Source organism: Peromyscus maniculatus, chromosome 6 (genome assembly GCF_049852395.1).
Source record: "Peromyscus maniculatus bairdii isolate BWxNUB_F1_BW_parent chromosome 6, HU_Pman_BW_mat_3.1, whole genome shotgun sequence".
NCBI lineage: Eukaryota > Metazoa > Chordata > Mammalia > Rodentia > Cricetidae > Peromyscus > Peromyscus maniculatus.
The window spans coordinates 117,369,582-117,382,138 of NC_134857.1; the positions used below are offsets into that span (position 1 = coordinate 117,369,582).

The following is a 12,557-nucleotide window of genomic DNA, read 5'->3' on the forward strand; positions in this document are numbered from 1 at the left end:
AGCGGAGGCGGGTGTAGCAAGTTCTTCCTGGAGCACCGCGGAGGTCACGAGTCATGTGACAGAGGCTTGACAGGCGGCTTCCGAGAGGCGACTGAGCTGCGGGGACACCCGGGCAGGTCGCCCCAGGCTGGAGCGCGCGTGGGTCTGCAGAGGTCGCCCCGTCTCTCGGCGCGGGGACAGGGTGGGTGGGTGGGCGGAGGGGGGCCGTCGGGGCTGGCCACCCGGCGGGGTGTGAAGGACCCCCTGACTCCTGGACGGAGCCCCACAACTGCGGCGCCTCGCCGGCCTCGGGCGAGGGTGGATCTCGTGATGCTGGGTCTGGGGAGGGTCTAAGCCCGGGGTGCTGGAGAGTCACCGAAGTTTCTCTTCCAGGCGTGGAGATTGATCCTGCGGGAGAAAGGGGTTCATCATGGCGGATGTGAGTTGACACCCCTTCCCAATCGAAAGGGGATGTGGGAGGTTTGCATGAGGCGTGGTGAGAGGTAGAAATTTGTTTCGTCCTTAGCCCCGCCCCTCTTCCCGGATCTGCTGTAGGGGATTGATAGGAGAGTGGACTTGCAGGGTCCTGAGTTTCTATCAGGAATGGTTGTGGGGGGCCACTAAGGTGCCTTAGACTGAGAGAACTGTATTCGTCCCACCTCCCAATCCTGTTGAATCCTACAAGAACTCCGTGTAGTTAACATTTGAAGTTCTAAAGGATGATTTCCTGCCTTTCCCGTCAGTACCTGTTCCGTAGGACAGTGGTCTGATTCCTTTCCCACTGAGGGCTCATGATGTCTCTAAGTTCATTGTTACAATCTAAAAGGATTTCTAACGGGTGCCCCTTTTGCAACCTATGTTCCATTTGTGTGTGTGTGTGTGTGTGTGTGTGTGTGTGTGTGTGTGTGTGTGTGTGTTTAAGACGGGAGCAAAAGTAAGTTCGTGGTGGTGACATGGAATAAGATACTCGTTCAGGTTTGGAGATGAAGGTTCAAATCAGCACACATTTAGGGTGGAGCTCATAAGTGGTACTTGAATTGTCAGTGAATGTTTCCAGATGAGTTTGTAATGAGACAAGATCACCTTCTGTTCTCTTAGTCTGAACTATGTTCCATGTTAAATACATCACATTGTCATTATCTTTGGTCAAGAAGCAGAATACTAGAGTAGTTTATCTAACTTACTCTGGATCATTAAAAATGGTCGTGGAAAATCTGTATGGACATGGGAAGAAGTTTATAGACTGTACCCAAGTGAATACAGTATTATCAGGATGTAAATGATGAAACATGTGATCTTGTTTTACAGCAAATATATGTTTGTGTTTCCCTACTCCAGGTACACTAACATACACACCTTACTAAAATTTTATAGCATTCTTATGATGTAGGGTCTGTGATTATTCCTGTATACATATAATGAAACATATAATGAAACTGAGGCCTAGAAAAAAGGTTAGTTAACCTCTTCCAAGTTATACAAGTAAAAGATGAAACACCAATTAAAAATGATGATTTCACGTTCTTTAAAGGGGGATGTGGACAGGGCTGGAAAAGCATATCATAATATGATTTTTAAAAAATTATTCTCTTTCAGGATCTAAAGCGATTCCTGTACAAAAAGTTGCCAAGGTAAGAAAATACTAATTTGTTAATGAATACATCCTGTAACATTAATCTTACAAAGTATTCTGTTTCACCTTTTTAGATTAGTATTTTATGTGTCATGGTAGTTATTTCCCACACTTAAATTCATAACTAACCCCAACTATCATATGTAGTGACTTGAGTTTATGGATAGATAACATAAAGTTAGAGCTGTCACATGACTTGTTCAATAGGAAATAGTGCTAGAGCCAGAACTTAGATTTCTTGTCACTTTCAAGTTTTTTAAAAACACACTATGATAGTTGTTTATTGGAATATAGTTTAAAATTCTTAGGTAAATTTAAGAAAAAAATTAAGAAGTTGCCATTATGTTTAATGTTATTATTAGGACCTTGTTGCTGAGTCAACATAGTCCAAAAATACTAGGCTCAGACAAGGGTTCATACTTAAAACCTCAGCCTGCCTCTGTCTCCACACTGGGCTTTTGATGTGCCGATGTACAAAGGCCTAGGTGTTAAGATGACACACTTCTGTTTACATAGTTTACTAATCCAGAGGCCTTTCTCACTTGAACTCATTAAAGGTCACCTTAGTTTAGTGTTTTAAAAAAAAGTTGACGAGCGTCTCTTTTGTCTGCATTCACAACTGTTTACAAGTAACTCACAGTTTGTGGTCATCCAGGATGGGACAGGAGGAAGGGGAAGAGTGGTTTTATTCCTGTTTTTTACATTCCAGAACAAAACAATCGGGTTGGACTGAACGATCTTTGAGATAGTCTAGCAGAATATTCTATGAAACCCTTTTTCTTATCTCCCAATCTAAAGTATGAGTGGTTGTGTGTGTGTGTGTGTGTGTGTGTGTGTGTGTGTGTGTGTGTGTGTGGATATCAGTTATCTCTGTAGGGTGGAAAAATGAACGTTCCTTTGGACTCTTGAGTTTTTGATGTGTTCGCATATTAGCTTATGCTTTACTCTGATTGCAAATCAGTGCAAATTAATGGCAGTGTGTTCTGGTTTTGATTTATATGTTGTATTTTTCTTATGTATTCATGAAGGAAATACTGTTGGTATGTTAAATGAAATAATGGGAAATCTTTAAATTAATTTTAATTTTCTTCCTCTGAATAAAATGGCAAATTACAGAGACTAGCTGCAGGTTCTTTTTCACACAAATGGGCATGACGGCATTTACAGCTTCACACGCTAATGCATGAGAGCAGAAACAGTGGTACAGCCATGAAGGGGAACTTCAGTGAACGGTGCGGGAAATAATAGGTGCTTTGTGACCTTATTACTTTTCAAAACTTTAAATCTTTTCTTACTGTTGCTTACAAATGTTTTTGGGAATACGGACTGTCCTCATTTGCTTTTATTGTTGTGATGAAACACTGACTAAGAGGAACATGGGGAGAAAGGATTTATCTCATCTTACAGATTATAGTTCATCATGAAAAGTCAGGGCAGGAACTGAAGCAGAAGCCATGGAAGAATGCTCCTTATTCATGGCTAGCTCAGATTGCTTTTTTATACAACTCAGCACCACCTGCCCTGGGGTGGTACCACCCTCATCAGCCATCAATCAAGAAAATGCCCTGCACTTAACCTACAGGCCAGTCCAATGCAGGAGGCATGCTCTTAGTTGAGCATCCCTCTTCCCAGATGACTACCTTGACAAAAAACTAACCAGTACACAAACAAATTCACTAACTAGTATTTGCTTAGTGTACTAAAACATTAAAATCAATGTGAAAGTGAGCTGGGCATGGTGGATAGGCCTGTAATCCCAGCATTTGGAAGGTGACGGAAGTTGAGATTGTCTCAACCACAAGGATGCTTAGATGTCTCAGCAGGTGAAGGTGCTTTCTGTAAAGCCTGATGTGGGTGTTGTGACATGAACAGTTGAAGTATAGAACTAACCCCTACATATTGACTTCTGACCACATGCTTGCACACATACAATAAACAAAAATATTGAAATGGCAGCTAAAAAGCGAAAGAAACCTTGAGTGTTTTTTATCGAGAGTCGTTTCAAGGTGTCTTTCTTTCGTTTGCCTGCAGACCAGGAACAGGCATCTTTTCTGTGCTGTGCCTCCCCTCGGATCAGCTCTCCATCTGTCCCGCTTTGGGTGTCCCATGCTGTGGAACCCCTGAGCTTCCCTTTGATGTTGGTGTGTTTGTTGTGATGTTTTCATCCAACCGCTTTCCTTATTCGTGTCAGCAAGTTCGCCTCCACTGGGAACCCTGGCTTCCTAGCTGAGCAGCTTTCATGGTTGGAAGTAAATGTTTGTTTTCTTTTTGAATTCTGACAGTTTACCTTTTAACTAAACAGAAATCACTATTTGGTAAGGCTCTTACAAGAGATTTATACAATTTAAGAATATCGTAAAGGCCTGGGAATGTGTCTCAGTGATAGAATATTTGTCTCAAATTCAGAAGGCCCCGGGTTCTATCTGCAGCACTTCCAAAGGGGCAGAAGAGTATCTGCCATAGCACAGTGGCAGGGAAGGGACTCATGTCACCCTTTTCAGAAGGACTGAGTCCACTTTGATTCATATTTGCAGATCATTTCTTGAAAACAGGCTTATTACACCTTAACGAACAGAAAGAACAAGGAAACAACAGGGTTGTGAACACTTGGATTTGTTGCTAGAAGCGTGGGTTTGGTGGGGTTCATGCATTTTTGTTGTGTTTGTTTACTTTTTAAATTGTATTTATGTGTGTGGATGTTTTATGTGAATATATGCCTGCGCACCGTATGCGTGGCTGGTGTCTGTGGAGGTCAGGGAGGATGTCAGGTCACCTGGGACTGGAGTTACAGATGGTTGTGAGCTGACATGTGAATGGTGGGAATTGAACCTGAGTTTTTTAAAACCCAATCCTCTCAACCACTGAGCCATCTCTCCAGCTTCCTGGGTTCATGATTTTTAACTGCTTTATTTCTATACTTCTCAACAAAGTCAGACCAGTTCCAGGTATCAATAAAGTACGTTTTTAATTCTCTGTTAAATCTTGTTCTTGGGTTTGTATTTTAAAATCTAGTTGCACCCCCCCCCACACACACACACACACATCTCAGGCTTTCCATGTTTTAAAACAGCCAGTGACAGCCAGGTGGCCATGGTGCACGCCTTTAATCTCAGCACTTGCGGGGGGTGGGGGGGGGGGCGCGGGGGGCGGAGGCAGGCGGATCTCTGTGAATTAGAGGCCAGCCTGGTCTACAGAGCGAGATCCAGGACATGCACCGAAACTACACAGAGAAACCCTGTCTCTAAACAAAACAAACAAAAAACAGCCAATGTTTCATAATTTTATGAAAAACTGGTTGGTGCCTTTTGTAGGATTGCTGGGGGTGGGGATGGGGGGGTGGGGACTGTTAGGGGCTGAGTCCAGGGCTTTATTTGTGCTCTGCAAACACTCAGCCACACCATCGGCCCCAGTGTTCTGTTCTTAATACTAATGGAATTTTTAGAAGGAAGGTAGTTGTTTTAGTAAGCTTTAGATTTTTGCCCATTAATAAAATTTACTTCTTATGAATGTGTCTGTTGATGGCCCAACAATTATTTACTAAAATCTATTCAGATCACTCTTGATCTGATGTGTGCAGAAACAGAAGAACTTCTCAGTTTTTGACCTCTAAAAAGGACTTCTAAAAAGGAGTGCTTTAAGAATGTAGCTGTTCTACATTCTTAGGCTTGTGTCTCTGTGGATTTGTAATCCAATAAGAAGAATACCCTACTTTTTTTACCTCCTCTCTTCGTGCATTAGTTATTGTGGAAATTCGTTACTGTGGAAATTAGAAAAACCTGTGGTGGTCAGATTTTTCCAAACATTTTAAATAACATAGTAAGCACCTGTCCTTTTAAAAATAATTTATTTATTTCTATTTTATGAACATTGGTGTTTTGTCTGCATGTGTGTCTGTGTGAGGGTGTTGGATCTCCTGGAACAGGAGGTCCAAACAGTTGTTGTGAGCTACCGTGTGGGTGCTGGGAATTGAACCTGGGTCCTCTGGAACAGTAACCAGTGTTCTCAACCGCTGAAGCGTTTCTCCAGCCCCGAGCATCTGTCTTTGAATTTGATGTTTTCTGAGCAGACAGTCTGTTCATACAGTCCAGGATTCAGAAGCTTCCTCTGCCTGTCGGGCAGGCATGTAGTTCTGCTGCTAGAAGCATCTGCTGACAGAGGCATTTGTGTACTTACAAACAGACACAGGTATGAGTGCACACGTGTACACGCTTGTGTGTAGGCAATACACAACACACACAAGGCTTGCTTACACATTGTGTTACATAGTTTGTTGCTTCAGTTACGTTTTGCAAAGCGAGTTTCCTTTTCACTTGAGACTATAACTTTGAGGGGCTGGAGAGATGGTTCAGTAATTAAGAGCACTTGCTGCTCTTGCAAAAGATGGAGTCCGGTTCAGTTCCCAACACCCTCACTGGTGTCTCACAACTGCCTGTAGCTCCAGTTCCAGGGAATTTGATGTTCTCTTCTGCCTTTGGAAGGAACCTTCATGCATGTGGTAGATATACGGGTAGGTACAGAGATTTAAATAAAAAAATCAATGAGAATATGCAGCTCAGTGGGTAAAGACTTAATGTGCAAGTGTAAAGACTCAAGTCTGGGTCCTCAGAACTTGCCTGAAGTCAGTATTCCTGTAGTGAAATGGGAGAATCCCTGGAAGGTCATGGCCAGCTAGTCTGGCATGTGCCATGGCGGACAAGAGACCTGGGGCTGTCATCTTACCTCCACGTGCACACTGTGTCATTTTCTCTCTCTGTCTCTCTCTCTCTCTCTCTCTCTCTCTCTCTCTCTCTCTCTCTCTCTCTCTCTCTCTCTCTCACACACACACACATACACACACACACACACACACACACACAAACACACACGAGAATTATCATGAGTCTGAGGTACGTATTTGTAGAAATCGCAATGATTTTGTAATACTGAACTCTGTTTTCTTGTAGCGTTGAAGGACTCCATGCGATCGTTGTATCAGATAGAGATGGGGTGCCTGTTATCAAAGGTAAAACTGAGAACTTCATGCATATGGCGTGTTGACTTTTGACAAAAAAAGTTTTTATTAAATAATTAAAAATATATAAAGCTTGTCTCAACAAATTTGAAAGAGTTAGTTTTTTGAGCAAGTATATGCTTTTGTCTGTTGGAGACTAGGTATGGAGCCTGTAGTGAGTTACACGTCAGCTGGACCATGTTAACATCTAAAATTGCAGCATGCATTTACCATAGGCCCAGTTTTTTATTGAAGGTGCTTATGATATAATGCAAACCATTAAATATATCTTCAGTACTGGAAGAGAGTTGGGCAAGCAGACGGGCAATCAGTCCCTGAACCATATCACTAGTTCAGCCTGATGGCTTTTTAATCTTAAGTGGATTTTTGCTTCTTTACTAGAGATACATTTTTTAAAAACTTTAGTATCATTATTACCTTATTAATTCTTGAGAACTTGATGCATGCATACAAGTGTTGGGTTTTTTTTTTTAATCATATCCACCCAACATGATTTTGACTGATTGTCAGCTTTTTTTTTTTTTTTTTTTTTTGACATGCATTTGCTATAACAAAGTTAGTGTGAACTCAGATTGTTTACTCTTTGTATCTTCTGGCATGATCAAAGTAGATATTGCTAGTTTCACATACCAAAGATTAAAGATTAAACAATATCTTATGCATTTGGTTTACAATTTCTTTTCCACATGAGGACAAACATATCAGATTAAAGATTAAAAGTTTAAAGAGTAAAACATGCTTTAGAGGTCACCTGGTTAGTTCTTCCATTTTATACATTAACACGATCAAGTACAGAGAGGACTTTGAGAGGACATTGAGTTGGTGACAGTTGGTGACAGGACAGGATAAGAATCCGTTGTCAACTTGTCACCTACCGCACAGCATGGGTGGCGATGGGCAGGTCACCTGCTTTTTCTTACCTCCATAAAGAGGGCTCAGGGGATTCTCCAGCCCTAATGTTCCCACACAGAGCTCTGTGAAATCCGAAGCTACACACTTAATCTGTGCAGCTAACACTAGTCCGGCCTTTAATGAGTGAGAGGAACAGGAAGCAGGCAGCTTAAGGCTCTGAGCTTGTATGAGAGACCATGCTTTTGGTGGTTTTATGGGAGCGAACAATTTTGTAGATTTTTCCATTTTAGTCTAGCATATTCTCAGAATATTCACTTTATTGCATGTAAGTCAGCATATCTTCCCTGAATTATGATTACTGAACTTGTAGTTAAGTAATTTTTCCCACCTGAATTCATGAGACCCAGTTAACAGTAGTAGTAAGGTTTTCAACACTATAAATGTACTTTTGTGCCTAGGTTTTATGGGTTTAAGCTTTTTTGAAAATTGCTGTTAAACTCTTCCCACCATACTCTGCATAATTTTTATTAATTGCTCATCCCCTAGTGGCTAACGACAGTGCTCCAGAGCATGCCCTGAGGCCTGGCTTCTTATCCACTTTTGCCCTCGCAACAGACCAAGGCAGCAAACTCGGACTTTCAAAAAACAAAAGTATCATCTGTTACTACAATACCTACCAGGTTGGTATATTCAGTCTATAGCTACCAAATGCTTACTGGTTTCACCTATCATTTTTATATCTTTTGTATAAACTGTTTTTAGTACAAGTCTAAATTTTAGTATGAGGGAGATAGAATTTAAAAAAAAAATTAGCCTTCAAAGTACTTATGTTAAAACTAGTCTATTTGATGTTTTCATATCAGGAAATGATTATTATGGAAAAATACTTAAAACTTTAACAATAAAGAGCTTGTTATCCTATGAAGTATGTGTTAGATCACTTTTAACTCCAGTAGATGGTGCCGTTAGCTTACACAGCTCTGATGCCTCAACACAGTTCCTCTGTTGTGACAGGTAAAGACTTGCCTTGAAAGTTCATAATCAGCTGTTTAAATTGATGTTTCAACTGAATCTTAACTGTGTTTTCACCATGCAACACACTATTTAGATCTTATTTTCCTTTTAGGTGGTTCAGTTCAATCGTTTGCCTCTGGTGGTGAGTTTCATAGCCAGCAGTAATGCCAACACAGGTATGTTAGCAGTCCTGCCGGTGCAGATTTTACTTCCTTATGGGACTGTGCTGTCCACGATGGCACATGCCGCATGGTAGACTCGGAATGACGGCCGTGCAGTGAGAAACCCTGCATTTGTGGTTCGCCCCGCCGTCACTTTCCCTTAAACTTGATTCCTACTTCCATGTAGTCCCACGCCCGCATAATGGGGCCTTTTCCATCCTACAGGGTCGTTTTCAGATGCAGATGAGATGGCGTAAGAGATTGGGTTTTTTGCAATAGAGGCTAGTCAGTTCAGTGTTGCATTTTGTGTGCTATTTGTTGCTCACGTTAAAACAGCCTACAAAAATGAAGTTACAGAACAGAAACAGAGTACATCTTGGATGCTAACAATGACTTAGTTCTATAGACCCATCAGTTAAATTGCAGTTTTAAGATTGTAAATGCTTGTACACAAGTTGAGTATGATTGAGATTTAGAGATAGTTTCTTTTCTGTCGGCTGTAGTGAAGTACCCCACAAAAGCAACATGAGGAGAAAGGGTTTATTTCAGCTCAGAGCTCATAAGAAACATTTTCTAACATCTCGTTTTTTAAATCTCTTGTAGGACTCATTGTCAGCCTCGAAAAGGAACTGGCTCCGTTATTTGAAGAACTGATAAAAGTTGTGGAAGTGTCTTAATCTAACAGTGGTTTTTGTGTTCCTTGTCTTCATTGCAAAAACACTGTACCAGTCCAGCAATCGTTAGACCACAGTAATACTTGTATCTATGTATTCAAAGGGCCGCTTTTCCACCTGACACTAAAGAAGAGCCTACAGCTATAATTTATAGACAGATCAATTGTTATATTTATGTGTATAAAGTCTTTTCTTACTTAGTGAGATCCGGGAACGCCACAACAATGGTTTATTCTAGCGCAGCTCCCATGGAGTTAGTGTGGACGCCTGCTAACGAGCGCTCTTCTCTGCAGTGCATGGGGATCAGGGAGGAACACTGACGCTCTTGAGCCAGCACGCACACCTGCTGTACAGTGCTCCTCTGCACACGCCACACAGACCCTTCTACTGAGAAGAATAATGAGGACATATTTTTCTTAAGATTGTATTTTATCTCTTTGCATTGAGTGTGAGGAAGATGAATGGCTTAGTACAAATAATAAAGTAAGTACAATCACTAACTTTCCTCTGTATATGATCTCAGTGTAGATGAGTGTTACTAATGGATTTGACTCTTCTTCGAGGGTGCTGCTCTTCAGTGAGAACGAAAATCACTGCTTCTGATTTCTCTTCTCTTTCTGTAACAGTGCTTTAATGATTGTGTTCTCTGTACATTGGAAATGCCATGTGACTGAGTTCTTCTCCACTATCAGTATGTATATAAAAATGACAGTATAGCCACTTTTTCATACACAAATATAAATAAAATAGTATTTTTAAAAATACAGAATGAGCTTTGTACAGGCCTCTTTTTTCAGACTTTCAAAACTGTAATGGACTTAATTAATTCTGGCCTTCAGCCACATGAATAAGCAGTGAATGCTTCTTGTAGGGATTGTATTGGAGATTGTTTTACCTAGTATAAACTGTCAAAAAAGCCTCATCCAGGAGCGTGACTGAATCACCAGGAAAGAGGTTCTATCTGCTTGGTATTCCTGAGAGGTCCAGGAGTGGATCAGCCCTTCAAGTGGCTCTGCTCATCAGTCCGTCGCTGGGTGATTCAGTACACAGGCACTGCTTGTGTGCCAGTCTCCAGAGCACAGCTGTGGACACGCTGTTGGCTTGGAATGTCTGCTCTGGGCCCCCACTCCTCCCGGGAAGTCAGTGTCAGTGCTGTCCCTGGATTATAACTGGGTGCTGCAAGGGAGTCTCTGCTCAGGGAATGTGTGGATACAGTCATGATCATTTGTAAAATCAGGAGGTCGGAATTGTTGTGCCCAGATCGTAACCCCCAGAGAGACCACAAAGGACGAGCATACCAGAATGCAAAAGCAAGGTTTATCTGTTACAAGTCATGACAGGGAACTCATCTCAAGCCATCTCAAGTGAGGCAGAGAAGAGTTACTCTTTCTTGGGGAAGTTAGTTTTTATAGGCAAAACCCATAAAATTTCTTAGAGGGGAGGGGGTTAGTTCGGGTCCATCCTTGATTGGTCCAATTTTTCCCGGGCCTGGACTTTGTCTTATTCTAGCTTATCTGTTTGCCCTGTCAGGAGTTTTACAACTCCTCTCCGGAGAGGGGCATCTCGTGGTTAATTGGTTACCATCAGACATCCTGACTCTGTTCTTTTGTTCCTGGGGCTGGCACCAACATTTCTGGGGACTTGAAACTGGCCTGGGTCTATCTATATTGAGATATCTTTGTCTAAGGCCCCCCTTTTGAGACAATAGAGTGAGGGTCTTGTGCCTAGATCACGTCCCCAAAGCCGCCACTGGAGACTTTAGGTACAGAATGCAAAAGTAAGGTGTTTTCTAAGTTTACAAGCCTCCAGGGAGGCTCTTCCAAATCTCTCACTCATAGCAGGGAGGTTGGAAGGAGCACTCCCCTTTCTTTGTGAGGCTAGTTCTTAAAGGCACAGTCCATATAATTTATTTTAACCCACCTCCCTTTTTAGTCTTTTGGTCGAATATCCTGACTGTGTTTTCCAAAGTCCCTGTAGCAGATACAGCCACCTGGGGAAAAGGGGTCTAAGTTCTTATCTACACTTAGGAATCCTGGTTTAAGCTTCTCTTTGTCTGTAGGGGATAGAGTGGGGGGTTTACTGAGGTATCACAGGAATGGCTAAATATTCTTTTGTAAAGGTAACATAAAGCTAGAATAACTTTTAAAATTCCACCTGTTAGTGTTGTGTGTGCAGACACATGTGTACATGTGTGGCAGTCAGGACAACTCGGGAGTCTGTTCTCTCCTGCGTAAGTCTGGGGATCGAACTCAAATTGGCCACACTCATACACAATAACAATAAGTAAAAATTTAAAATACTTCAAGCAACAAAATAAAATGAGGCTGCTTGGGGAGAAAGTCCGCAAAGCAGATCTGTGGGGTTTATATGTATGTGTGTTCATTATAAGGAACTGGTGCAAGAAGCTGGGAAGTGCAACTGTGGAGTGTGCCCGGAGATGGAGACCATCTCCACTCAGGGCTTTTTCCTCCTGCTGTAGAGATTTTTCAGCTGATTGGATGAGTCCTCCCCAGACTCTGTTAACTAAACACTTGCATCCCAAAGCCTGCTAGCCTCATATAGATTCCTTCCCAACTGGGCTCTCCCTCATTTGCCCGCCAGACAGCTGTACCTGTGCTACTCAGAACGTGGCCCACAGCCCAGGCTGTTCTATACTGCTAGAAAATACCGAAATTGGCACTTAAACACTTGCCTCTCCCTAGCACCAAAAAAAAAAAAAAAAAAAAAAAAAACCCAAAAAAACAAAAAAACTACACTAATCTGATGTCTGCTGAATGTGATATTTAAAATGGGATTTATAATTTCACTTCATTTTTTTATTTATGTGTTATGTGTGTGGTGGGGGGGGAGGGTAGGTATGTGTATGGGTGCCTGTAGAGGCCAGAAGAGGCATTGGAGTTTACAAATGGTTGTGAACTCTCTGATGTGGGTGCTAGGAACCTCTCTCTGGTCCTCTCCAGCCCCCTTAAGTCATTTTTAATGACTTTTCTAGAATCACTGTCTATGATAGGTCAGAAATGTTTCAAAAAGGAAAACTGGTCCTCCAGCACAGGTGGGTGAGCAACTCTGCTTGAAGTCATGGCTAGACAGTTCGAAGCTTGGCTCCACCCTGGCCCTCCACTGTATGAGTTCCTTGGTGACGGTCTGAAGTGTGGAAGGATGGGCTAGTAGGGTCTTATGTCCTCTACCACAGTCTTCATGTTCTCTCTGCCTGAGCAGGCTCACATCTTCAG

General features: G+C 42.0%; 1 protein-coding gene across 5 annotated transcripts; it reads left to right on the forward strand.

The window, feature by feature from the left end:
* Positions 1 to 10,093, forward strand: Lamtor3 (late endosomal/lysosomal adaptor, MAPK and MTOR activator 3). Of its 5 annotated transcripts, none has more exons than XM_006970328.4 (7): positions 1 to 152; positions 373 to 418; positions 1,576 to 1,610; positions 6,556 to 6,614; positions 8,022 to 8,155; positions 8,602 to 8,665; positions 9,254 to 10,093. In XM_006970328.4, the coding sequence occupies exons 2-7, from the start codon at positions 410 to 412 to the stop codon at positions 9,325 to 9,327; spliced, it is 375 nt and encodes a 124-aa protein (XP_006970390.1). In that variant the 5' UTR covers positions 1 to 152; positions 373 to 409; the 3' UTR covers positions 9,328 to 10,093. The 5 variants fall into 5 exon arrangements, with proteins under 5 accessions (XP_006970390.1, XP_076431159.1, XP_076431160.1 ...); XM_076575044.1 differs by having other exon boundaries at positions 7 to 138; XM_076575045.1 differs by having other exon boundaries at positions 17 to 142.
* The last annotated feature ends 2,464 nt before the right edge of the window (positions 10,094 to 12,557 follow it).

Bases quoted from the DNA above. Each gene is read 5' to 3' on its own strand.
- Lamtor3 (XM_006970328.4), top strand. The intron at 8,156-8,601 runs GTTGGTATATTC...TTTTCCTTTTAG, and splicing joins GTTACTACAATACCTACCAG to GTGGTTCAGTTCAATCGTTT. The intron at 8,666-9,253 runs GTATGTTAGCAG...AATCTCTTGTAG, and splicing joins CAGCAGTAATGCCAACACAG to GACTCATTGTCAGCCTCGAA.